The sequence below is a fragment of the Elgaria multicarinata genome, chromosome 19, assembly GCF_023053635.1.
Source record: "Elgaria multicarinata webbii isolate HBS135686 ecotype San Diego chromosome 19, rElgMul1.1.pri, whole genome shotgun sequence".
NCBI classification, from domain to species: Eukaryota; Metazoa; Chordata; class Lepidosauria; order Squamata; family Anguidae; genus Elgaria; species Elgaria multicarinata.
In genome coordinates this window covers 253,123-278,093 of record NC_086189.1, presented here as the reverse complement: position 1 = coordinate 278,093, position 24,971 = coordinate 253,123, and the positions used below count along the sequence as shown (strand labels likewise).

Here is a 24,971-nt window from a genome sequence, read left to right as displayed (position 1 = left end):
CTTTACAAGGCACTGGTGGGTTGGGGGAGGGAGGCAAGTGGGGAGCAAGTCGGGGCCGGGGCCAGAACACCTGTGTCTCACACAGCATGAATGCAACGCGCCCTTGTATTTCGTAGGAGTGGTGCTCCTCATGATCTGCACAGGCTGACTAAGTGATCAGTGACAGCCGTGACTAGTTGCGTGTACATGTTATGAGGGCACTGTGAGCAACAGGATGCAGGCTTGGCATTGTAAGGAGGTTGCCACCAGTGGGTAGGTTGGGTGGTGGGAGCAGAGATCCCTTGGGCAGGGAGCCTTTCATCCACGTCTTACTGTTGTCAATACTAGACCACACTGAGAATAGTAGGACCAAGCTTGAAAGTAAGGGTGAGGTCCTTGACCCTGTGCAAGTTATAAAGGTCAAAGGCCCCCCAGAGAGACCCAGGGAGAACGAGACGCCCACCAGACACCATGACCCACGCTCTGTGCCCCACGCTTGCCAGGAGGGCAACTGTAAGAGCTCAAGGAGGACCGCTTTGTTGGCTGAGAGGAACAGAACTTTCATATTACTAAAGAATGTGCCAGCCACGATTTCTATTAGGTTTCTAATTGTCCACATTGCATTGTACGCAATAATGTGGTTTGCTTGTTTCATCATCGCAAAGATCCTTGATACCATTTGAGCGGTAAATGCATATTTTGTGGCACCACTTTGTGTTACTTGGCTTGAGAGACATTTCAGGGACCACAACGCCCATATAAATTAATTCCGGAAGCCCAAAACACTCAGCTGGATTCACACATCTATCACTGAGCAGGGTCTTGTCCTTTAAGGCCATTGTGTTCTCTCTCTTGATGTGGGGGTGGGGTGGGGGGTCTTCACAGTGCTGCTTTGGCCCTGCTCTGCCACTCAACCCTGTGGTTTCGCTGCTGCAGGGTGGTGGTATGTAACGCGGGTTGCTTGAGGGGGGGGGTCCGGTGGTCATCTGGGTACAGGAACCCCCGCTCCCCCTTCCCCGCGCTGTCTTTGGCTTCCAGCGAGCAATCAGCTGTCACCCCAGACGGCTCCTGGGTCCCTGCCGGAGCGAGGTCACACAGTGGAAGGGCCGTGGTGACCTCGCTCTGAAGAAAAAAGCCGGGGTGAGTCCCTAACTTTGCTACTGAGCATTTGCGTCTATTTGCCCCGCAGTGGCTGAGAACTGGCGGCTGCGTCATATGACTGACGCAGCACCAATTCACCAACTCTGCTTCTTAATGGCTGCCCACGTGATCCTGCTCTCCAGCTGAACAGAAGCGGGGTGGGTGGGGGGTGGGATAGCACCAGGGGGAAATGGGCAAGCTCCACAATTCAGATTCGGACGTTGACATTTCACTCCAACCTGAAACATCTCCACTTTGAAATTTGACATCAAAATAGAAATATTTTTGATTTCCAGCACTTATTCGAGGGGCTGTTTCCAGATTAATCAAATTAATCATTGAGTGTGATACAAAACTTAATAAATCATACTGGGGGAAAACCTGCCAACAGCTGCTTCAAAGTCCTGTCAAATAGCAAAGGTTTGCTGCCTATTCATGCATCCCAAAAATATGTAGCGAATATTCAGTATTTGAATGGAGGCTGTAGGGTGGGGTGGGGCTTTCCTAGTGTCAGCTCTGTGGCCCGAGGAGGCCCCCCTCCCACACACAAGCGACATCCCAGAGGCCGTTCTGCAGAAGGGGCAGAGGGCATTTCCCTTGGCTTACCTGTGAACTGTGCAGCCGCGTGCCTTATCTCTCCCTGGGGGTGATGGAGGTATCCCAAGGCCTGGGATAGGAAGAGGTGGATGTTGCCATGGCTGTTTCTCATCTGCAGAGAAAGAAAAGGCAGGCGTATGTTTTCAATGGACGTTTGATGCCTTGGCCATTTGGGAACAGTTCCTTCTTACAGATGGGGAGATAACTTCTTCTGCATGGCTGGACTGACCTGAGCATCAAGCCAGTCACCCCAATGGAAGCCGAAAGGGGGTTGCGGACACAAGACCGGTGTGCAACTGCCCTGGCGGCGCCCAGCAACGAGGAACTCCACCGGGAGTTACGGGGGCTCAGGAACGTGGACGTCTCAATTTCTCAAGGGGGGGGCGCATGGGGCTAGACTTGTAAAGGGGGGGGCTACGCCTATTTGTTTACATTTATTTACATATTTCTATTTCTGGAAACCATCCTTCAATCAACAATGGATCCCAGAGTGTTTAAAGCCACATATTGAAATAACAAATACTCAACAAAATACTACATTTTAATTACATTATGGTAGTTTACACACTACCCCACCATCCATTGTCCTAAACCATATACCAGTGTTCTTCAAACGTTTTTCCCCATGACACAATGCAAGAATATCAGATGCCATCAAGCCATCATTGGATATTAACCAATAAAACAACTTTTATATGATTCCTGAAGCACCAGAGCTTGCCTCTTTTCAGTGCTTTTGTTACATGGTGCTATTTCCCCCTGCATAGTCACACTTGAATTCCCAATGCCAGCAGATCGACGGCGCTTCAATGGGCCCATGACGGACTCACAGCCAGGGTCTGTTCATCCATCCATCCGGAGGCCTGTGAGTGATGGGGACGCCTGCACTGGTTGAACCTGCTTTGGTTCTGGTGTGCTGCTGCTGCTGCTGCTTCCATTGAAGGGCAGGGGTGGGGCAGGCAGCCCTTTTGAGGTTGAGGGCCATGTTCCCTGGCAGACATGTTGCTGCTGCTGCTGCTCAGGGCCAGAGCTGAAAGGGAGGGGATCAACCCATCCCCTCTCTGACCTTCCCTCTCCCCCTCCCTTCTGTGGACTGCCAGGGAAGGGTCAGGCTGCTGCTGCCAGAGGCCTGATTGCAGGCTGAGGTCCAGCGGTTGCCCTCCCCTGTGGCAGGGGATTTAAAAGAGGGGATGGACAGAGGCCGCCCCTTCTAACAAGCATCTCTTAGTCTGAGTCACGATCCAGTGGAGCGCAAGGCACGCCCGTGTCCTTGTTCACGAGCTGGGGCTGCGTGGGGGCACTGCATCCTTTCATGCCAGCCTCATGGGCAAGGGAAAAGAAGGGGGGCCCATGGGACTGGATTCCCTCCTCTCACACCCCAAACTGAGGGTTGGTGGCACTACTGGCCATAGCTGTCAACCTGGTCCATTGAGCCAACAGAAACCCCCAGGCAGCCCCCTTTGGGCCACGGACTTCCTTCAGGACACTCATTGTGGGCTACTCGTGGTTTGCCCATCATTGGCGTGAGTGCCATTAATTTATGGAACCCACTGTCAAATGAGGCATTGGTGGCTTTTAGGTTGGATGACTTTAAAGTATGTGTGTGTGGGGAGGTTCTAGAAATTGGAGGAGGGCCAGGCCCATTGGCAGCTATTAGTCACGATGGCTCATTGGGGCCTGCAGGTCCAGAGGGAGTCGGCTACCCGATGCAAAGGGTACGGGCGGGACCAGAGCAGGGAAGATGGGCCCTTTCCCCTTCCCACTGGGCCACCCCAGTGGACTAGACAGACCCCTTCCTTTGGTCTGATCCCCCTCCAGTGGGTTCATGAAAAACACTGTGACAGTGCTGAGCCAAGTGAGCAGTGCTCTATAATCCGATTCACATTTTTGATATTCATAAATGTGCCGTTTGCTGGCTATTAATAAGTGGCCACGTGACCTTATCTATATGGATAATTTGGTATCTTTAAAAACCCTGCCTGCTGGCCCACGCAATCACTGACCAGGTATTTCCAGACTTTCACCAAGCAGCTCCGGAGGTTGTCCCAGGCCAGGCTGCGAAACATCAGCTTCAGGTGACCCCATCCAAGGAAGACGCCACAATGCAAAAGGGCCAGTTTGCATCTCTGCAAGCAAAGGGGAAGCTGGGTCACCACGTGAGATACACAAGGACGGCAGCTGCGTCAAGGGGGCAACCCCCAGCCCCGTCTCGGCGACCCTTTGGACCTCACCACCTTCCCGAGTTTGTGTATTAAAAAGGGTTGTCGGAGCCTTGCTGGACTGTCCCTCTCCGGCAGTGGGGCTGGGCCATCCTGTGGGGCAGTGTGTGTCTTCCCAGCCTTTCCTTCGCTCCCCTTAAATACCAGGGCGCTCTTCATCATCTGTCAAGTATGCTGTAGGGTGGATCCCTGCATTGAGCAGGCGGTTGGACTCGATGGCCTTATAGGCCTCTTCTAACTCTACTATAGTATGATATGATTCTATGATACCACTGTGTTAGGGCCTAGTAGCCTGACTCAGTCCTGAGGTGCTCCACAAGAGCCCTGTATTGACTCTTCCTCTGGTCCTCCTCCAGGTGCCTACTCTGAGGGAAGCTTGGAGGCTGGCAACAAGGGAGAGGGCCTTTTCAGTGGTGGCCCCCCCAATTATGGAACATTCTCCCTGATGAGGCTCTCCTGGCATCAACATTGTTAGCTTTTTGGCAAGACTTTTCTCTTCTCCCAGACATATGTTGAGTTTTTTTAGCTGACCCCAGAATAGTTGTTCTAAATAGATACTGTCTGTCCTGGTATGTCATCTGTTTTTATGGTTCTAAAATTTGTGTATCGGTTTTAACGTTCAGTGTTTTAATCTTTGTAAACCACCCAGAGAGCTTCGGCTATGGGGCGGTATATAATAATAATAATAATAATAATAATAATAATAATAATAATAATAATAATAATAATAATTTTTAAAAAATTCCAGGGTTGCTATCTGTGCTTGTTTCGTGCAGGATTCAAGCAAGGGTGGGGTGGGGGGATCCCACTCCTTGCTCAACCCAGGTGTTTGTTCGGGACAAGAACAGGCTGAAGACTCCAACTGAACGACATGCATGGAGACAGCTGCTGTGAAAGAACGGGGTGGGGGTGGGGTCCTCTTCCGCTGGAGCAATGCAGCTGCTTGGGGCAGCAGAAGAGCTGCAGCTGGCCTAGGCAGGGAGAGGCCTTCCCCGGCAGGGCTCCCTCTGAGGGCTTAGGGCCAGGGCAACTGTGGCGCCTCTTCCTCCTCCTCTCCCATACCCCTGCCGGGACTCCAAGGTCCTCCTCAGAAGCCTCCACCAGATGGCGGGAGATGGGGAGCTACTAAGGCTAGTGGCCTTTTCAGTGGTGGCTCCCCAGTCCGGGAACGTCCTCAGTTTGGGAGGTGGGAGGCAGAAGCCACCCGAGGTTCGAGCCACGGGGAGCAGTGGCCTGGATCACCACCATGCTGGGAGGCTCGGAAGCCACCTTTTGCCAAGAGGCAGCCATGGGCCATCCGACTCAGCACCACTGTGGCACGTTGTGGAAACCTCCGTGGTGACTCGGGGCTTTCCTGCTTTGCTTGTTTCTTTATTGTGGTGTTTTGAACCATTTATTATGTTTATATTGCTTTTCTATTGTATTGTGTATGTCTTTTGGTGTAAATCCCTTAGGCCGGGGAAGGCAACGGCAAACCACCCCACTATAAGGCCTGCCAAGAAAACGTCAGCGAAAGCTGGCGTTCCTCCAAGAGTCAGCAATGACTCAGTGCTTGCACGAGAGGTTCCTTTCCTTTTCCTTTATCAGAACTAGAAATAAATGTCGACTGCACTAAAAATGTAAAAATAAAATGTTAAAGTGTGAGCTGGCTTGGATTCCTTGGGAGAGGAAAAAGGCAAGCTATAAATGCCATCAAATCAGTCAGTGCCCTCACCGGCCGCTCTCTGGGGATTGTGTGTGTGTGTGTGTGTGTGTGTGTGTGTGTGAGTCGGTCTTCCTTCCCCAGCTGTCCTCCAGCAGTTGAACCCGGGCCTTTCCTTGTGCAAAGCAGGGCAGCGCAAGCGGTCCCACCGCCATGCGGAGGGGGGGAGGACATGCGCCACAGCCCCTGAGGAACAGATCAGGCAGACGGCCTCTCCAGAGCACTCACTTCGGGGGAGGGCTCAGAGCGAGAGAGTTGTGAGGGGGGGCTCACCCTCCAAGAAGCGTGGCTCGCTGGCCGCACTCCCTCAGGGGCCTTTGCCAGAATGTGTGTGTGTGGGGGGAGGCAGGTGTAGCAGCAGTGCCCGCAGGGGGCCCAGTGATGTCGGGGTGGGTGGGCGTGATCCACCAACCCCCCCCTCCACCGCCTGAGTAGGGGATTCAGCCTGTGCCGTGGAAGTGCTGGCCCTAAAGTAGGTGCTCTAAAAGGGGGCTACCGAACACCCCCCGCCATGGGCTGGGGAAATGCGCCTGAGGAGGGGCTTGGCTCTGTCCCGCGTGGGCCTCTAGACTTGCCATGACAACTGTGCCGTCCCGGTCTTTCAGGTGGAGCAGCAAAGGGAGCAGGCTGTGCACAACTTCCTTCTCCAGGAGGGTCTTGTCAGCTTCTTTCGATCTCATCACCAGCTGCCCGAACAGCGAGATGGCCATTGCACGCACGCCAGCGCTTTCCTGGGGATGACACCCCCCCCCACAAGCACCTCTGAAATCCACGTGAGGTAAAGCGCACAGGAGCACCGCTGCGGGATGGCCTGGCGCAGGCCCTCCCACGAGCCCTTCGCTGGGACAGGTTCACGCTTGCTGGCCGGGAAGGCTGCTTCCAGGCCATGGCCCAAACGTACCCTCTGCCTGCCGACCTCACCATTTCCGGTCAGGGAAACCCTGCCTGCCCTACAAGACGGTGCTAGGCAGGAGTTCCACACCACTTGCATGGAGCGAGGTGTGCCTGGGCCACGGACCCAGTGCCGGATCGGCCCTTCCCTCCGGAAGCCAGGGCAAGAGCTGTCTTCAGCCGTTCTTGCTGCAGAACAATATTCTTCCGGTGGCCTTGCTGGACCCCTCTGTGTTTCCTAATAGCCCGGAGTTTTGACTGAATTTAGCAGGGGCTTCTGGGTGTAGGAGGGGAAGCAACCCCTCCTCACCTCTGCATGTGACATTTGGCTAATATAGGTCACAGTGCATGGAATTCAGCTTGGTTACTTTGGTGATAGCACACGGCCAGAGAATGAGGGGAAGGCTCTTCTGTGCTTTGGAAGGAACACGGACGAAAGTGTGTGCGTGGGGTGGGGGGCAGGGGGCTCTCTGCTCTCATCCATGATATTGAAAGTCTAGGTGAAGCCCCTGGCAGGCTTGGAGTAAGGGGGAGCCGAGCACACTCTGTTTTTTCATTCTCTGCCAATCCAGGAGACTCTGCCTAAAACCTAAAGGCATGAACTGCAGCTCCCCACCACCACTTCCCCCACCAACAGCGTTTGAAATTGCGCATGTCAGAGAATCCCACGGACCGTCTAGTCCAGCTCCTGCCGTTGATGCTGAATACCAGTAGCTGCAGCATGCCGCTTGTTCAGGTTCAGAGGAGGGCAACAAAGGTGATGCAGGGACTTCAGGACAGGCTGAAAGAACTGGGGACGTTCAGTCTGGACAAAAGGAGACTGAGGGGAGACGTGTGAGCAGTGTTCAGGCGCATCAAAGCGCGCCACAGGGAAGATGGTCAAGAACTACCTTCCACGGCCACAGAAATTAGGACCCAAAATAACGGGTATAAGATACAGCCGCCTAGATTTTGATTCAATATAAGGGGAAACTTCCTGACAGCAAGATCTGTACAACAGTGGAATAGTCTAACTACGGAGGTGGTGGCTTCTCCATCTCTGCAGGTTTCTAAGAAGAGGCTGGACAGCCGCCTCTCTGGGATGGTTTAAACGGTTTTCCTGCACATTGAAGAGGGTTGGGCTAGATGATCCCTGTGGTGACCTTCCAACCCCACAATTCTGTGATTCCTCAGCAGGTGGCCATTTCTAACCCCTCTCTTGTAATTCAGATCCTGCCTTGGGGAGCAACAGAAAACAAATTTGCTCCATCATCATCTACATGACAGCCTTTCAAACATTTGCAGGCGGCAAACCCTGGAGCCTCTTCTCCTGGCTAAACATACCAAGCGCCTGCAAGCTTTCCTCCCGGGACGCGGCCTTCAGTCTGATGCTAGGGCCCCAATCCATCTCAGAGCTGGGGGTGCGCTGTGGAGTCAATGCCCTGCTAGCATCCCATGTGACTTAGTGCATTGCATTGTACATGGGGCTGCCTTGGGAAGCTGTTTGCCAGGAAGCTGTCTTTGGGGCCAAACGCAGTGGGGGTCTGTTACTGACGGGGACCAGGCAAGGGGACAGGTCTTGCCCAATACGTAGACCACTGCCCTGGCCACTGGTCCGTGTCTGAGCGCTGTGCTGCCTTTCACCTGGAAAGCACTAAATTTGAGGGCTCAGGTCCCATAAAGGCCAGGTTTTCCCACCTGTGCCTGACCAGGCGTTAAGAGGCCCTTCTCGGGAACCCACCACCATCAGAGAGAAGGGACATGAGTAGAGAAAGGGGCTTTTCATTGGTGGCACCCTGACTTTGGTGTGCTTTTGATGTCAGATGGAGATTAAGAAGGGAAGAGCTCTCTCTCCACAGCGTGGCTTGGTGCTGGTGACGCTATGCTGCCTCCAGTATCAGAGGCAGTAAGGGGGCTGGTGTGGCCCGCGGCCCTGGATGACCCAGCGGGAGCTTCTGATGTCCTCGTGAGAGCCCTTATTCCGAAGAACCGGAACTCACATCCTCAAAGAATGAGCGAACATTCATAGCCAGGTCCACGCAGAGAGGCCCAATCCCCTGGCCATCCATCTTATAGATTGCGGTCATGATAGCTCCCAGTCCCTCGAGGATGTGCTCTTTAGGCCCGCTGAACATGGAGTCGATCAGGGTTGGGAGCTCTTCTCGGAGAAGCTTGACCTGAGCAAGCATGAGGGAAAGGCAAACTCCATGTTAGGCATGATAAGAAAAGGAATGGAGAATACAATGGCCAGTATCAGAACTGCCCTTATTCAAATCTATGGTGTGACCACACTTAGAACACTGTGTGCAGTTCTGGTCACCACCCCTAAAAATGGGTATTATAGAGCTGGAAAAAGGGCAGAAAAGGGCAACTGAAATGATGAAGGGGCTGGAGCATCTTCCCTATGAGGGGAGTTACATCAGCTGGGATTGTTTAGCTTGGGAAAAAGGAGGCTGAGGTGTACAAAATAGAGGTGTACACCTGATAGAGGTGTACAAAATTATGCATGGTGTGGAGAATGTGGACAGGGAGACCTTTTTCTCCCTCTCTCAAAATACTTGAACCCAAAGGGGTCATCCCATGAAACCGATTGGTGGGAGATCCAGGACCAATAAAAGGAAGGACTTCTTCACACAGCGCATCGTCAAATTGTGGAACTCACTACCACAAGATGTAGTGATGGCCACCAATTTGGATGGCTTGAAAAGGGGGTTGGATAAATTCCAGGAGACAAAGGCTATCCATTGCTACTAGCCCTGATGGTTGTGTGCTACCTCCAGTATTTGAGGCGAACAGAGTGCTGGACTAGATGGACCCTTGGTCTGATCCAGCATCAGGGCTCTTCTTACGTTCTTATGAAAGGGGAGTGGAGGACAGAGGCGTCTTCCAAAAGGCCTCATCATCTGCTGGTCATTGGAGAAGGAGGTACAATGCCCCCCATCCCACCCCACCCCTGTGAAGAACAGCTAGAAGCCGCCCGCTGCTCCTTCCTGCACCACAGCAGGTGTCACGTTTCCTTCATAAAATCAGCATTTATGTGGCTTTTCAAACCACGCATCATGAACGCTCAAGCCCACCCCACTCCACCACAAAAGCATTGTTTTACAGTTCCATCCTACACATGTCTACTCAGAAGTAAGTCAAAAGGAGTCCAATAGGGTTACGTGTACACAGGATTGCAGCCTTATTCTTGAAAAGAAGCATTTATACGTTGCCACTGCACACAAAGCGCTCTTTACACTATAAGCACAAAACGAAAGGAAATGGAATCGCCCTGAGGAGGGTGCCCAGTGCCTGGCAGTAAGGAAGAGGCAGCGGGAGGGAGGGAGGGGAAGGGTGGTCCAGTTGACACTGGGTGAGGGAGGGTGACCCCTTCCCTGTTGCTGTTGGACAGGGTGGCCCATGTACCCTACTTGGTCCTAAAGCTTTTAAAACTTGATGTTGTGCAGACTTTATACTGTTAGTTTTACCCTACCCTGTGCCTGCTTACCCTACCCTGTGCCTGTTTGCATTCTCTTCCCCTCCTTATTGTTTTACTATGATTTTATTAGATTGTAAGCCTATGCGGCAGAGTCTTGCTATTTACTGTTTTACTCTGTACAGCACCATGTACATTGATGGTGCTATATAAATAAATAAATAATAATAATAATAAGGGGCTGTCCAGCCCAGATCCTCTTTAAATATGTAGTTTTAAAGGTTTTAATGTATTTACTGTCCTTGTTTTTATTGCTTTAAGGTTGAATTCTTAAAAATTGTATACCACCTCGACGGCTGTTCAGCAGGTAAGGGGGCCTGAAAACATTGATGGGGAAAATAAGAAGAAGGGGGAGTGCGGGGGAGGGGGGAGCCTGGACGGTGGCCAGTAAACGGAAGCAGAATCCCAATAGGACAGTTCCCAGGTCCAGGAATTGGGCTGTCCGCCTGTTTGGGACAGGGTTGCACTCCCTCTGAAGGAGCAGGAACATCGTTCGGGGGTGCTCCTGGATCCATCTTTGTCACTGGAGGCCTCGGTGGCCCGGAGCATCCATGGCCAACTATGGTTGGTACACTGGCTGCCTGTTAGCTACCGAGCCACATACAAGGGACCAGCATACCTAGCAGACGGCCTTCCCTTGTATGCACCTGGATGACAACTACGGTCCTCAGAGGAGGCCCTGCCAGCCATTCCGAAACAAACAAGAGGCCGCCATGAAGCCTTCTCAGTGGCGGCCCCCACCCACCCTCCGGAAAACCCTCCCTCATGCGGTTTGGGTGGTGGAAAACGTAACGTCTTTTAAACGCCTCCTGAAAACTTAGCTGGTTTTATATTGCCTTTTTAACTTTTAACATTTTAAATTTATTTGTGCACTGCCCAGAGAGCTTCAGCTGATGGGCAGTATAAACATGTAATAAATATATAAAATAAATAAATAAATAAATAAATAAACTACACGCATTCCTGTATAGGGCTAGCCTAGCCACGGTCATCCATCCACTGGTCACCTCACAATTAGACTACTGCAATGTGCTCTCTGCGGGGCTACCCTGGTCTGCGGTCCAGCAGCTGCAGCTAGTGCAGAAGGCCTCAGCTAGGGTGCTCACTGGGACACCCAGCTATGCTCACATGACGCCTGCTTTAAAAGAACCGCACTGGATGCCAGTTAGCTACCGAGCGACGTACAAGGTTATGTTATTGTCCTGCAAAGCCCCAAAACATCTTGGGGCCAGAATACCTAGCAGGCCGCCTTCCCTCATCATACATGCCCAGGTGACGTTTAAGATCAGCAGAGGAGGCCTGGGTGGTCATTCCGGAACTAATGGAAGTTCACCCTGCCACACCCCAACGTCTGGCCTTCTCAGTAGCAGCACCCACCTTCTGCAAAGCCCTAACCCTCGTGCAGTTCAGGAGGCAGTAAATGCGCCATTTTTATGTATTTAATATTTACTGTTGTTTTCAGCCTCGATCAGAATGGAGAGGCGGGTAAGAAATAAATTATTATTATTATTATTATTATTATTATTATTATTATTATTATTGAGCAGGGGGTTGGACTCGATGGCCTTGTAGGCCCCTTCCAACTCTGCTATTCTATGATTTTATGATTCTTACCTTTCAATATCACCTCCTGGAAACACACCTGTCCTCATGGGGTTTCCTTGGGCTGTAACTGCTGTTGGGTTTTACTTGGGTTTTACGTGGTACTTTCAAACTTTTTATGTGTCTTTTCATGTTGCATTTTATGGTTTGGATTGTGAACTGCCCAGAGAAGTTCAGCTATTGGGAAGTATAAAAAAATGTAGAAAATAATAAAATGTGGCCTAGTTAGAGCATTTTCCACAGTGTATTGTTTTTCTATTTACTGTTTTTATACTGTATGCTTTTATCTGTATGCCGCCCTGAGATCTTATTGATATAGGGCGGGATATAAATGTTTTAAATAAAATAAATAAATAAATAAATAAATAATATTTAAATTATGGGAAGTATTTCTAAATTTGCACCTATACACTTAAATGGACCTAGGCCAATCCATGCCCTCTGAGCAAAGGCTTCATGGAAGAGGAGACGGCCAAAGATGGATGGGACAGATGAGAGGCCCCCCCGCCCCATCCCTGAGAGGTTCCCGCTGGAGCCGTTGAAAGGCAGCCGGGGGCTCCCGCCGACTGAGGGTGATGCACCAAAGACCCCTTCGGCTGCCTTTCTCTGCCACCCCCCACCCCGCCCTGCCTTTCGCATCTTTAGGAACTCACCTGTCCTTCATGGGCTCCTCATCTCAAAAAGCGGCGCCCCCTTCTCCACTCCCCTATCCCAGCTGCCAGGAAGCTGCGGGGGGCACCAGAGGGCAACACACGCCCCCTGAGGCGGCATTGCCTCTGGTGGGCAAGAGAGGCCAGGCTGCCCCCCCCCCCCGCCTCATTAGAGAGGCACTTTTCCATGGCTGGCCTCTCTGGTGGCCACAGCCCTGAGCCCCAGTGCTGCTGCTGTCTCCTGCTCCTCCGCCTCCCGGAGGCTCTTCTTCAACCCCGCCCTCAGCACACAGAGCTGCTCAGGACCCCTCCGGCACTCACCTTCCCTGGCTGGAACACAAAGCTGCTCAGCCCTTTCACACAAAGGTCTCGGATGACCGGATTGGAGGATGCCGCGCCGTCCTCGAGGTGGTCCTTGAGGTTGAACCTGTTCATCAGCTTGGCGGCAGAGGGGCTCTTGAGGAACTGGAGAGGGTGACGGGCAACAGGACCCCGCCAGGTGAAGCGCTCGTGCGGTCCCCCGAGCGGTCCTCTCTTGGGGGCAAGGTCCGCCCGCCAGCCCCGACGGACAGGCCCCCCCGCCCCGCAGCAGGAGAGACACAGCCGGTGGGTCGCCCAAGGCAGCCTCCGGACCTCTGGCTCACCTCAATGACCAGCGCCAAAGCCGTCATCTTGCTCAGCTCGTCCTCCTCGCTGCTGAGGATGAGGGCGGCCTCCCCAAAGATGCCGGGGATGTGTGGACTGTCACACTCTGTCATGGCCCTGTGGGGTGGAGGAACAGAGCCCTGTGGGGCTTACGATGGGGCTGGGGTGATGGAGGGCGCCACCCACTCTTCTGGCCAAGAAGCTCCCTGGCAGTCCTGAAAGGGAGGCCCAGAGCAGCCCATGGGGTGGGCAGCCTTTCCCAGACAAGCCGTCCCTCTCCGCATCCAGCCACCCTGGGTGACGCTGGGACTGGGTCACCCACCGGGTGCTTCGTCTGCCCAGCAGCTGTGCTGGGGGGAGGGGAGAGGAAGGCCCCATGCTGACCAGAGCCAGCAGCACATGGGGAGGGAGGAGGGATGATGCGCCCCTCCCGCACCATTTTTACTAAGGAATTTGCCTCTCCTCCATAGCAGATCCTATCCTTACCACAGAGGGTAGGGGGAACAGCCATGGAGGAGGTCCTGCCACAGGGCCTTTTGTCCCCCAGGGGCACTCAGAGCTACAACAGATGTAGATGGAGGAAATGGAGCGGGATGGTTGTGGGGTGGGGGAGGGGTCCAGTCAAGCCCCTCTCAATATGGACGGCGGGGAGAAGGGAGGGTGGCTGCGGTGCGGTGCGGATCGCCTGAGGAGGGGCAGCCGCAGGGCCCGGGTCGGGGAGCTTTCCGTTGGGGGCCCCCTTACCTGGCCAGCAGACGCGTGCCTTCTAAGAACTGCTGCGGGGTGCTCAGCGCCAGCCATCCTTGCTGGAACTCGATGCAGGCGTAGACCGGCCAATCCCAAGCGACAGAGAACAGGTTTTTCATGATCTCGACTGCCATGCTAGGAAGTGACACCGGCCGTCAGGCCCGGCGCTCTCCCTGCGCTGCCCCAGCCCCTGGCTCCGGGCCCCCTCCGAGGGGAGGTGCGGGCCCACACGAGGGCGGAGGTGGCGCGTGGCCACAGGAGCAACCGTGCGGCTGGCTGCGGGCGGGGGTGAAGCCTCGGCCGCCCTTCCGCCCAGGGAAGGCGCAGGCTGGTGACCCATCCTGAGCACGAGCCCTTCCCCGCCTCCTGGACAGGGCTGCTGCTGATGGCAAACAAGCGACTGCAGGAGACCACGTGGGGAGGGGGCGAGGTGGGAGAGATGAAGCCGGAAGTGGGGGCCCAAAAGGCGCAGGAAGACTTGGCCCCAGCCACGGTGGGTGCTGGGGTTTTTTTTTTGCTTTTCAGGCAGCAAAGTACCTTGGGCTGTCATGCTGCCTTCAGTGTGCAGTCACCCTACCCCACACACTTCTGGTCAGGATGGGGCAGTGGGGTGCGCGTGTGCGCGGAAGTCGCCGTCTTCCACGTGCCGTCTTCCCATCCACCCCGACCGCTGCTGAACCCTGGCACAAGGCTCAGAGCCCCCCGACTGGCAGCCCCCTGGACTGACTCCTCCCCCTTCATGAGGTTGGCCTGCACTCACTTCTGCCCCCTGCTGATTTTTAAGCGAGCACATCTGGCTTAATTGCACAGCGCGCCGGCGCGCCTTTGCAGCCCAGCCCCGCTCGGCAGTGATGGCCCTCTAGGCAGGTGAAGCTGGGGGCCTGGAAGCGCCAGGAGCATGTGGCTGATGCGCAGGGGAAGGAAGGTGGCGTGGGCACAGCTGGACCAGGAGCACAGGGGTTAGCGGCGGCGAGGCTGCTGCTCCTTTAGCTCTGCCTTCATTTAATTCCTAGGCCACCCTCTCTGCAGTTGGAGATGCGATTTCAATGAGGCAGGCACGTTCTGAAGCCTCCGCCCCGCCCCCCCGTGTGCGTGCCCGCTCCCCGCTTTGAAGCCAGGACGCTGGGGTTGGGGGGCGGAGCGGAGGCTTCGAAGCGGCGCACCTGGAAGTGGCTTCCTGGCGCGCCATTCTGAAGCCTCCGTCCAGCGCCCGCTCCCAGCTTTGAAGCCAGGATGCTGGGGTTGGGGGGTGGGGCGGAGGCTTCGAAGCGGCGCACCTGGAAGTGGCTTCCTGGTGCACCGTTCTGAAGCCTCCACCCCCAACCCCAGCATCCTGGCTTCGAAGCCAGGAGCGGCTTCCGGCCGGGCGCTGGCTTTGAAGCCAGGACGCTGGGGTTGGCGGGCGGCCGGGGCGGCGGCTTTGGAACAACGCGCCCGGAAGCTGCTCTAGGAGAGCAGCTCCCGTTCGGCACCCTCATTTGCTTGGTGCTCTAGGCCGCCGCCTGAGTTGCCTCTATGGCAGCGCCGGTCCTGCATATGACCAATCAGACACCTCTGTGCATTCATGCTGTTGCGGGCTGGGACTGGTGCCGACGTTGGGTCCTCTTATGATGCCTGGAAAGTAATCCGGTTCTAGGATTTGCTCTGCAAGTCTCCATAGAATCGATACAAAATAGTCTGTCCTCCTCTCTCATCAAGAGTATTTTCCGGGGGGTGGGGCTGGCAGGGGGACACTTAAGCAAGTGACAGAGAAGACAAGCCAGGGCCTCTGCTGTCATAGAGCTCGCTGTCCCCGCTCTCCACCCCCACCCCCACCCCCACCCCCACCCCACGCACTGCTGTGGTTGACTTGAAATGAAGCAACTTTTCACATAGGATTGTAATTGAATCATGGATTAAAACAAGGCTGCAGCCCTAAGCATGCATCCTTGATGGTTAACACAATTACAATCAGTGGGACTTACAAAGGATAAAATATGTTCAGGGTGGGAGCGTCAAAAGGGACAGCAGAACAACGGCAGAGAGGGAGGGGGGCTTGTAGCCCCGTCCCACCACTGGCCCTCCAGGGAGCAGACCCCAGTGCTGAAGGGCACTTCCTGCCAAGGCGTTTTCTCCTGCTGTTCATCCCAACTCAACCTGCCTGGAATTTGCCCCCAGGGGACCTAGTCATGGCTCTCCTGGGCAGCAGAGGTCAAGTCCTGATCCTCTTCTGTGTGAAGAGTGCTACCTTCAATGCAGGAGGTAATCTTTAGCCATCAGGACTACTAGCCACAGACAGCCTCATTGTCCTTGTTGGTCTGTTCCCCTATTAAAGCCACCCCCGTTGGTGGCCATCACTGCATATTGGGGCAACAAATACCACACTGGAACTCTGCACTCTGTGAAGAAGCCCTTCCTTTGATCCGAATTTCCTACCAGTCCTCTTCATGGGACTCTGCTGGGTTCTAGTGTCAGGAGAAAGGGAGAAAAACATGTCCTCCTTGCCAGGAATAGCTTTGTGTAGCTCGACCATGTCTCCCTGTTCCTCGCCGTTTTTTCTAAGCTAAAGAACCCAAACCTTGTGCTACATCTTAAGGCCCTCAGCAAAAATGCACATTCCTAGGAGGGCAATCAGGATGGGTGCTGGTGGTGCTCTGGAACCCAGATCCTGTGAGGAGTATTTGGAAGAGCTGGGTATGTTTAGCCCAGAGAAGAGAAGAGAAAGGGGAGAGAAAGAGAACGTCACGCGGAGCAGAGAGCACAATTGCTCTCTGGGCAGGACTCAAGCTGATGGGTGGAAACTGCAGGGAGGCAGATTTGGGCAAACCCTTCCGAGAAGCGTCCTGACCACAAGAGGTGCCGGACAGGGCACAGGCTGCCTTGGCAGGTGGGGGTTTGGCGGGAGGGGTTCCGCCAGAGGCCTGTCAGGGAGGCTGTGCCTGCGGATCCCTGTGTCGAGACAGCCAGCCTGCTCACATACATCCTGCCAGGTACCTCTTGAAGCTGAGTGCCTCAGGGTTTTCTCTCAGGATGACTTCCTGCCTGGCTTTTAAGGCCTCTGGCAAGTTGAGCTGCATCACGTAAAGGACCTGCTTGAGCAAAGGGATGAATAGCTGAAGGTGCATCTCTGCCAGGGCTGCGCAGTACCCGGGAATGCAGAAGGTCTCGTAGATGACGTTCATTGCCTGGCAAGAAAGAGGAGGGGACACGCGAGAGGCCAGTCTCAGTGGGAAGCTCCTCACTCGGCCACCGCCTCCCGCCCACACAGGTGCACTCCCCCTCACCCACCCACCCACTTCCACTCTCCCAGCCTGCCCGTCACCCACACTTAAAGTCAGTATTCGAAAGAGGTCCCAGCACACAGCTGCTCCTTCGGCCTTCCTTAGGAGTGGGGGGGGGGGACGCCATTGGGCCGAAGGAGGCCTGGGCGTGAGTGGCTGGGGCCCACGGACACCCTCTTTCTGAGGACGCTTTCTTGAGAATCACTCCTGAATGCCCTGGAGGGGTGTTCCTCCACTTGGCATTGTGCCTCCCCTGGAGCAAGCATGTATGTAACGTATGGCTATTTCTTTACTGAATTTCTTAAATGCCTATTAAAACAATTTAAAACAAGGTAAATAGAATAAAGATGATAAAAAAATAGCAGAGCACACGTAAAAGTCCAGCAAACCTAAAGTAATGACAAGGATTCCAAAGCTAAACACAGCCGTCGGAGGCAGGAGTTTAAAAAACCAAACCACAAGAAACTAAAAAGCCCATCTTTCGAAGCCCAAAGAGGCTAATCTAGCATGTAATGTAGCAGAGCCTCACCTTGGGCTGCTGGTTGGGGGCGCGGGGTGCTGTGAGAATGGAGGTTTGCGTGTTTACAATTGCCGTAATCTCTGTTTGTTTTTTGAAACCCCTTGTCTCTCCCCCCACCACCACCACCTCTCCATCTTCAGCATTATCCTTCATCCCGTGATCACTTGTTCTCCTTGTCCTTCATTTTGGGCTGCCAGTTTTATTAGTCATGGCTGCTTTTGTACTATTTTTGAAAACCCTCTTTAGGAGGGCTCCACACCTAAAGGCAGCCTGAAACTAATTTTAAATTAAACCGTTAGACGCACATCCAATGTGGCTCGGCCAACTCTCTGAAGCCCCATCCTCTGTGCGGAGGGGATTTTCCTGGTCCCCAGGTGTGCTGGGATGAGGTGGGACGGTTGCATGGCTGGCCTTGAGGGGGTGGGGCAGGGGAAGGGGCGGCAGAGGGGACCGGCACGGTGGGCCCAGTGCAGCCCAGGCAGGGGAGCCATGAAATCCCCACCCAAGCTTATCTCAGAGCACCACAGTGTCCTGCCAGCCGCAAAAAGTGCAGCTGGAAAGGCAGGCAGGCCTCCATGAGCGGTGCCCAGTGACTTACAGCCAGAGACATGGTGGCGCTGGCTTCATCCCCCTCCGAAGGATCCTTGACCTGGAGGTTCTTCAGCAACAGCTGCAGGATTTGCCCGGCCACAGGGGGCGTTGAGGCTATTGCTGCCCAGAGCTCACTAGCGTGCCTGTGAAACCAGCAAGGGCGGTGGGTGGGGTGGGGGGAGAGAAATCCGTCAGTGGCCTTCCCTCGGCCTTCAGTCCGGCAGGATGCGGCCCCTCCAAAGAGAGGCTGGGCGTGGCTCCGCAGGGCAGCCCACCAGGCCCCTACCTGTTCACAGGTATTGAAAAAGAGAGGCAGCTTCGCAGGACTTCCTCCATGTGATACGGGATCAGGAAGGCTAATGTCCTCAGCACCACTTTCCGAGTCCAATACGAGGCCTGGCGCAGCTGCAGGCACATGTAGATGGCTCCCACGATGTCTTGCACCTGAACAAAAGAAAAGAGCCGAAGGCTGCCTTGACGCTGGGTCGCTGAGCCTGAGCTCTGCCGGGGCTACCGGGGCTGCCCCACCGGCCCCTCCCCACACAGTCTGGTGGGGACTGCTGAGCGCAGCCTGCTCTCCCAGGGCGGTGAGGGGAGCAGGAGGTGGTGGCTGCGAAATGCCGGTCTGTTCCTGCTGGGCCACCCGCCTGGTGCGAAACTGGTCAGGCTTCCAGGCCCGGAAGCACCTCCACCTCCAGGCCGTGAGGCGCTTCTGCCCTGGGACTGCTGTGCCTCTGGGGCAAGGGGGGAGTTGGCACATCTGGCCTGTAGTTCGTTTCTACTGTTTCGTTGTCTCTTTCGTTTTGGCTTTGAATGCTCTTTCTCATGATCTCGATATGTTATTGCTGTAAGCTGCCTCTGGGGTGGGTGGGCTTTTAGAGCAAAAAAGGGGGCACGGATCTCTTCTGTCGATTAAGTAGAATCAAGCAACTACGATGAGTAACAGACCGTAGGCTGGCGAACGGCACACCCCAAAGGGCCCCTGTGCCGGAGCTCCAGAGGCTGATGTGGCTCCACCTGCCGGCCAGCCTGGCCCAAAAGGGGCCTCTTCACCCATAACAAAGAGCGATCGAGCCCCCTGTGCGGTGCTGCCTCAGCCTCCAACAGGGCACTGGGAAATCAGCCCCATGGGCCACGGGGGGGGGGCAGTCACGGGGGAGGCCCGGAGCCACGGCCACGCCGGGCCTTCACCCAGCACATCCCTTGCAGCTGGAACTGCCAGGCCGGCAGCGGATCCTTTAGAAGGCACAGGTGAACTCAGTGGCAAAGAGCACCTTTTATCAGCTCAGGCTGATGTACCTACTACACCCTTATCTGGACAGTGATAGCCTAGCTACAGTGATCCAGGCGCTGATAACCTCTAGCTTGGATTACTGCAATGTGTTATACCTGGGGCTGCCTTTGAAAATGGTCCGGAAGCTTCAGCTGGTACAAAACAGGGCAGCCCGTTTACTAACAGGGACTGGCCGGTGAGATCACATTACGCCAGTCCTTTTCCAGCTTCATTGGCTGCCAGTCCAGGTCCGGGACCGATTCAAAGTGCTGGTATTGACATTCAAAGCCCTAAACGGTTTGGGGCCTGGTTATTTGAAGGAACGCCTCCTCCCATATGTACCTGCCCGGACCTTAAGATCATCTACAGGGGCCCTTCTCCGTGAGCCCCTGCCAAAGGAAGTGAGGCAGGTGGCTACTAGAAAGAGGGCTTTCTCCGCTGTGGCACCCCGGTTGTGGAATGAGCTCCCCAGAGAGGTCCGCCTGGCGCCTACACTGTACTGCTTTCATCGCCAGCTGAAGGCCTTTTTATTCTCTCAATATTTTAATACTTAATTTTAACCTAAATTTAAATCTTACTGTTTTAACTCTGTATTTTAATCTTATATCAATTTTGCTGTGTGGTTTTATCCTGGTTGTGCTTTTTACACTGTATTTTGTAATTGTGCTTTTAACCTGTTGGTTGTTTTATTGTGGTTTTAATTCTTGTGAACCGCCCCGAGAGCTTCAGCTATTGGGCGGTATAAAAATGTAATAAAATAAATAAATAAATAAATAAGCGGCTGCAGAGGCCGGAGGAAGCAACCGCCTGCCCCGATCTGTGTGGGCCCAGGCTTTAGTCGGCAGTGGGTGGGTGCGCGTCCTACTCTTGAGCAGCCAGGGCATGGGCAGAGGTTGCCTTCCCCTTGCTCTGCTCCGTGATCAGGCCGCTGGCTCAGGCCGAGGCTTGGCTGCCCCTGCTGCATTGGGATGGCGTGCTGTGTCCCAAACATCCGCCCTCTCCCGACTGATCCATTTTCTACTCCCGACACCTCCTTGGCCATCCAGCTGATGGGGAACAAGAGAAGAATCTGCTATGCAGCTCCCTGAGCAGGAGTCACAGGAGGCCACAACAAGGTCAGCCGTGAGTCTGCCTGGAAGGAGACCAGCAGCACCACAAATCTAGCAGCGGCGGCAGCGCCTGCTTTCCAGCCTCCTTCCTTGCGTCATTCTGGAGTTTGCTCACATGGAAGACCTTTCACGACAAGACTGGCCCATCGTGAAGCTGCGAGAAAACTTGTGGCCCGGGAGACGGCACCTTTGCCAAACCGTGGAGGTCTCTCGTATATAAACCCGACATTTATAGCCCACGATACTCATTTCGATATTACCCTGGCCAGCCTCATCGTTTGCAACCTGCTCAGGGGTGCGGAGGCCATTGTCCTCCCTGTGAATCTTTCCAGCAAGTGATCACTGACCAGGACATTCGGAGCCTGGTGTCTGAAGCATTTGTACCTGGCATTTGCAAAGGAAGCTACATCCGGAGTGGGGGTCTTTTAACACGCAGGAAAAAAGCGGCTGAAGGGGCCTCTCACCCTTTCTACCTTCATGGCATGGTTCTGCAGGATCGCGTTGAGCACCTCTTCGGCGGCCTTCAGCTGCTCTGCGTCGGAGTCCCTCAGGCTATCCAGAACAGAGAGCAGCAGGTTGGTCAGCTGGGCGGAGAAGGCCTGGTCGCCACAATGCTGCAAAGAGAGAGGCGGTTTGGCCAAGCCAGGCCCCGCTGGCCTGTAGCTCAGTGGCCGACGGCCAGTCCCCAGCAGCATCTCCAGGGAAGAGGATTTGGGGGGTGGCTGAGGAGGAGGCCCCTTCTCTGCCCTAGAGCCCAGGGAGACCCTGCTGCCCCGCAGAGCAGGCCAGACCCGGCAAGGTGGGCACGCTGTCTGCCCGAGTACAGAGGCTGCTCCTCAGCTGCCCTGTGGAGGAGCTGTGGCGTTCCAGGAACGCGGCCATCACGCGACGGCCGAGGCAGGCATCCCAGGGATCCCCTCGCCAGGCTCTGCCGCTGCCATTCCAAACTTCCCCCAGTGCTAGGAGAGGGGCCGTTCTACAGAGATACGCCTGCAACGCATGGGGCAGAGGCCCGCAGCTGCAGGGCTCCTCCGCCCTGAGGCCACCTGGGCGGAACTGGCCGCTCCAGGCTGGGAAATTCCCTGGGGAATGAATTCTGCTTGCTCATCTGCCTCTCTCCCAGCACTGCTGGGCCACATGCTCCTGTGTTGCTCTGGGTGCAAGCCCCCCGACGTGTTGCCCACGTGGCTTTGACGCCACTGCTGCAGCTTCCGCTCCACCATGGCAGCCTGTGGGCCGGTTTGCAGGGGCTGGCTGGCGTGGCAGGCAGGCAGGGCACACAGCCCTCTCCACTACCTTCAGGAAGCAGCTCTGGAGTCCTGCCCAACATCTTCCCTGTCGGTTGGTTGATGGTAGGGCTGCCTCTCTGCTGCCACCATGGTGCCCTCCTGATGTCACAGATGAAGGGAAGTGTGTGTGCGTGCGTGCGAGTCCAATCCCCCCTGTGTCGTGCAGGTCCCCCCTCCCCTGCAGAGACCCATAGGTCCTTGCCCCACGCTACCACTCACAGCTGGGGGACTTGCTGAGGGAGGGGACCCCTGGAACGGGATGCTGAAGGCACTTGTTCCCTGATTTATTTGCTGTTTTATTTGTATATTTTGTACAGCACCAAGTACGTTGTTGGTGCTATATAAATAAATAAATAAATAAATAAATAAATAAATAATAATGATGATGTCAGAACTGTCCCACCCCAGCCCAAACACGCAAGTGTGCTCCCCATCCTGCCAGGGGTGGAATGAGGCCGCGAGGCCAGAGCTGAGCCCACTGAGGTTCAGCATTTTGCAACTCTGCCTATCTGCAAGGCAGCCACAGTACCATTGCCATCTGCCAGCTGCTGTCCAGCACCAAGAGGGAGCACCACTCCTCTTCCTGGGCCTTGAAGCTCCTCTGCATCGGCCACTTCCTCCTCTTCTGCTTGCTCTTCTTCAGCCCTGAGGCAAAAACAGAGCAGCTGCTAGACCCCAGTGGGCAATAACGGGGGTGGGGGAGGAAGGGGGCCTTGTTCCACCACCGTAACAGCAGCAGCAGCAGCAGAGAGCTGTGCACAGCACCAGGACCTCTGTAGGACCGTGACGAGGCGGCCGGGCCTGAAGCGGGGTGGTGAGGGATCTGTGGGCCGTCAGGGGAAGCCTATGGACACCAGTCGCTGGGGGACATGGTTGGGAGGGTCTGTTGCGGATTCCTGGTCGCCAGCTGGTCAGCTGCTGTGTGCCCAGAGCGCTGGACGAGATGGACCCTTGGTCTGATCCAGCCTCAGGGCTCTTCTGATGTTCTTAGGGGACGCTGATGGCTGGCCGGCGAGGGGCCAGGAGCAGAAGGACCGGAGGAGGAGGCAAGAGACGGGAAGGGCGGAGCAGGAGGAGGCAAAGGAGAGGGAGGGCTTGTAAAGGAGGCAGCAGGGAGGGGGGCGTGGGAAGCGGCAGAGGGGAGAGCGGAGGCCTCATCCCAGCAAGAGCAGGGCAGGACGGGGGCCTCTGGAGAGGCAGGAGGAGAGGACCAGATTCAGCGAGACGCCACGGCTGGAGCGGAGTAGGGTGGAGGGCTCGAGGAAGGCCTGCAAGGAGGATTTTGCAGAAATACACAAGTGGGTTGGGTGGGCGGGAGGCAACCCGGGCAGGGCAGGGCCAGGATCCTCAGCAGCGGAGAGCTGAGTTGGTTTCAAGGACACCTATTTCTAATAGGCATTCAAATAAAATTTACAGGTGAAGCAGATTAGGAAGACCTTTCAAATTTGCACCATCTTACCCCTGCTTCTCAATTAGGAAATTCTATCATCAAATGCTTCCAAGAGTATTCCGGAAATAAAAATGAGATCCCAATGCCTCATGCAACACAGCTTGGCCTTCTGACCCCTAAGCAGAGTTTGATCATGAGCACCCTTTACTGATAAGAAAGGAATCCAGATCAAGAGGTGCAGATGTTCCATTTATAGTTACGACTTTCACTTAGCAGTGTTAAAGAGGGCCCCATAATACAAGTAGCTACATAATGAGGCCAGGTGGGTCATCAGACAAGTAGCCGAAAACCTTATCCCAGAGCATATCTATCTATCTATCTATCTATCTATCTATCTATCTATCTATCCAGTAGTGTAAGGCTTCTTACTTGAGCTCTACCACACAAAACTTGCTCATTTTTGTTTTAAAGTGAAGCTTGAGCAGTGTAGACATGCAGAAAATTTTGATACTTTGAAAAAGTTCAAAGCTTGAGCTTTAATAGTAGTTAACTTTCTCCACACCAAACAGGCAGGGTAGCCACTCTGCCAGTGGGATGATGGACAGCCCTGCTCAGTCAATGAGTGTGGCATTAAGGCGGGCCCTGGGTCCAGCCAAGCAGTTAGGAGATTACGGTCATACTGCCTGGTCTGCAGTTCCCAGGTTCCTCGTTTTTGCCCTTTTTGAAGATAGGGACAATGTTATCCCTCCTCCAGTCATCCGGCACTTTATTTATTTATTTATTTATTTATTTATTACATTTTTATACCGCCCAATAGCCGAAGCTCTCTGGGCGGTTCACAAAAATCAGCCATCTTCCATGACTTCGTAAAGATCATAGGCAGTGGTTCTGAGAGTTCTTTCACTAGCTCCTTCATTACTCTAGGATGTAGTTCATTGGGCCCTGATTAGGTGTTCCTTGACCATTTGTTTATCAATCTCAAACTGCAATCCTGCCCCTTCAGCTTGTACTTCACTTTTTCCAGGCCACGGTCATAGACCTCCTTTTGGGAAAAGACTGAGCCAAAGTAGGAATTGAGCACTCAATTTGCCATCCTCACTGAGTAGCTGAACCACCATTTCTTTCCTGTCTTTTACTATGCGTGTATCTGAAGAAAGCTTTTTTGTTGATTTTAGCATCCCTCGCTAATCTCAGCTCATTCTCAGCTTTAGCCTTCCTGATGCCAATCCAACACTTCTGTGCTACCTGTCTGTACTCTTCTTTTGTAGCCTGGCCTTCCTTCCACTTCCTATATGTGTCCTTTTTTGTTTTCATGTCATCTCTAAGCTTTTTGTGGAGCCAAAACTCCCACCCATCGTGGACTCCTTTTCTCATTAGAGTCACTTATAATAGTTACGAGTTTATTAAAATCACATTTCCTAAAATCTAGAGTACGTGTATGGCTACACTAAGCTTTTGTTTCCTTTAAAATTGATTTTAAACTCAAGTATGCTGTGGTCACTTTCCCCCAGAGTTCCCCTAACTGCCACTCTATCCACTTAAGTCCTCCCTATTAGTCAATATCAAGTCAGATAGACAATCCTCTAGTTCCTTCCTCCACTTTCTGTTGGAGAAAATTATCAGCCACGCACATCAGGAATTTCTTGCAGGAGCCACTTTTGGCAGAATTTGTCTTCCAACAGATATCAAGGTAATTGAAGTCCCCCATCACTATACATCAGACTTCTTTGAAACACTGGCAATTTGTTTCTCAAAAGTTTCATCCTCCTGTTCTCCTTGATTGGGTGGTCAGCGGTAGACTGCATCATGTTCTTTTTATTCCTTGCCCCATTAATCTTAATCCAGATGCTCTCAATGGGGCTCCCAGGCTCAGCTGCCTGTATTTCTGTGCAGCGATAGGTATTTTTCAA

The 24,971-nt window shown here is 54.1% G+C and overlaps 1 protein-coding gene across 1 annotated transcript in view; it reads right to left on the bottom strand.

The window, feature by feature from the left end:
- Positions 1 to 24,971, bottom strand: part of LOC134411222 (maestro heat-like repeat family member 5) — an 84,157-nt gene that overhangs the window by 1,094 nt on the left and 58,092 nt on the right. The window contains exons 18-29 of the mRNA XM_063144939.1: positions 22,201 to 22,316; positions 20,847 to 20,996; positions 18,287 to 18,444; positions 18,008 to 18,143; positions 16,603 to 16,793; positions 13,627 to 13,764; positions 12,882 to 12,999; positions 12,559 to 12,702; positions 8,508 to 8,684; positions 6,213 to 6,368; positions 3,720 to 3,842; positions 1,726 to 1,828 (exon numbers count right to left, since the gene is read on the bottom strand). Of these exons, the coding sequence (XP_063001009.1) occupies positions 1,726 to 1,828; positions 3,720 to 3,842; positions 6,213 to 6,368; positions 8,508 to 8,684; positions 12,559 to 12,702; positions 12,882 to 12,999; positions 13,627 to 13,764; positions 16,603 to 16,793; positions 18,008 to 18,143; positions 18,287 to 18,444; positions 20,847 to 20,996; positions 22,201 to 22,316 (1,710 nt within the window). The remainder of the gene's footprint in view (positions 1 to 1,725; positions 1,829 to 3,719; positions 3,843 to 6,212; positions 6,369 to 8,507; positions 8,685 to 12,558; positions 12,703 to 12,881; positions 13,000 to 13,626; positions 13,765 to 16,602; positions 16,794 to 18,007; positions 18,144 to 18,286; positions 18,445 to 20,846; positions 20,997 to 22,200; positions 22,317 to 24,971) is intronic.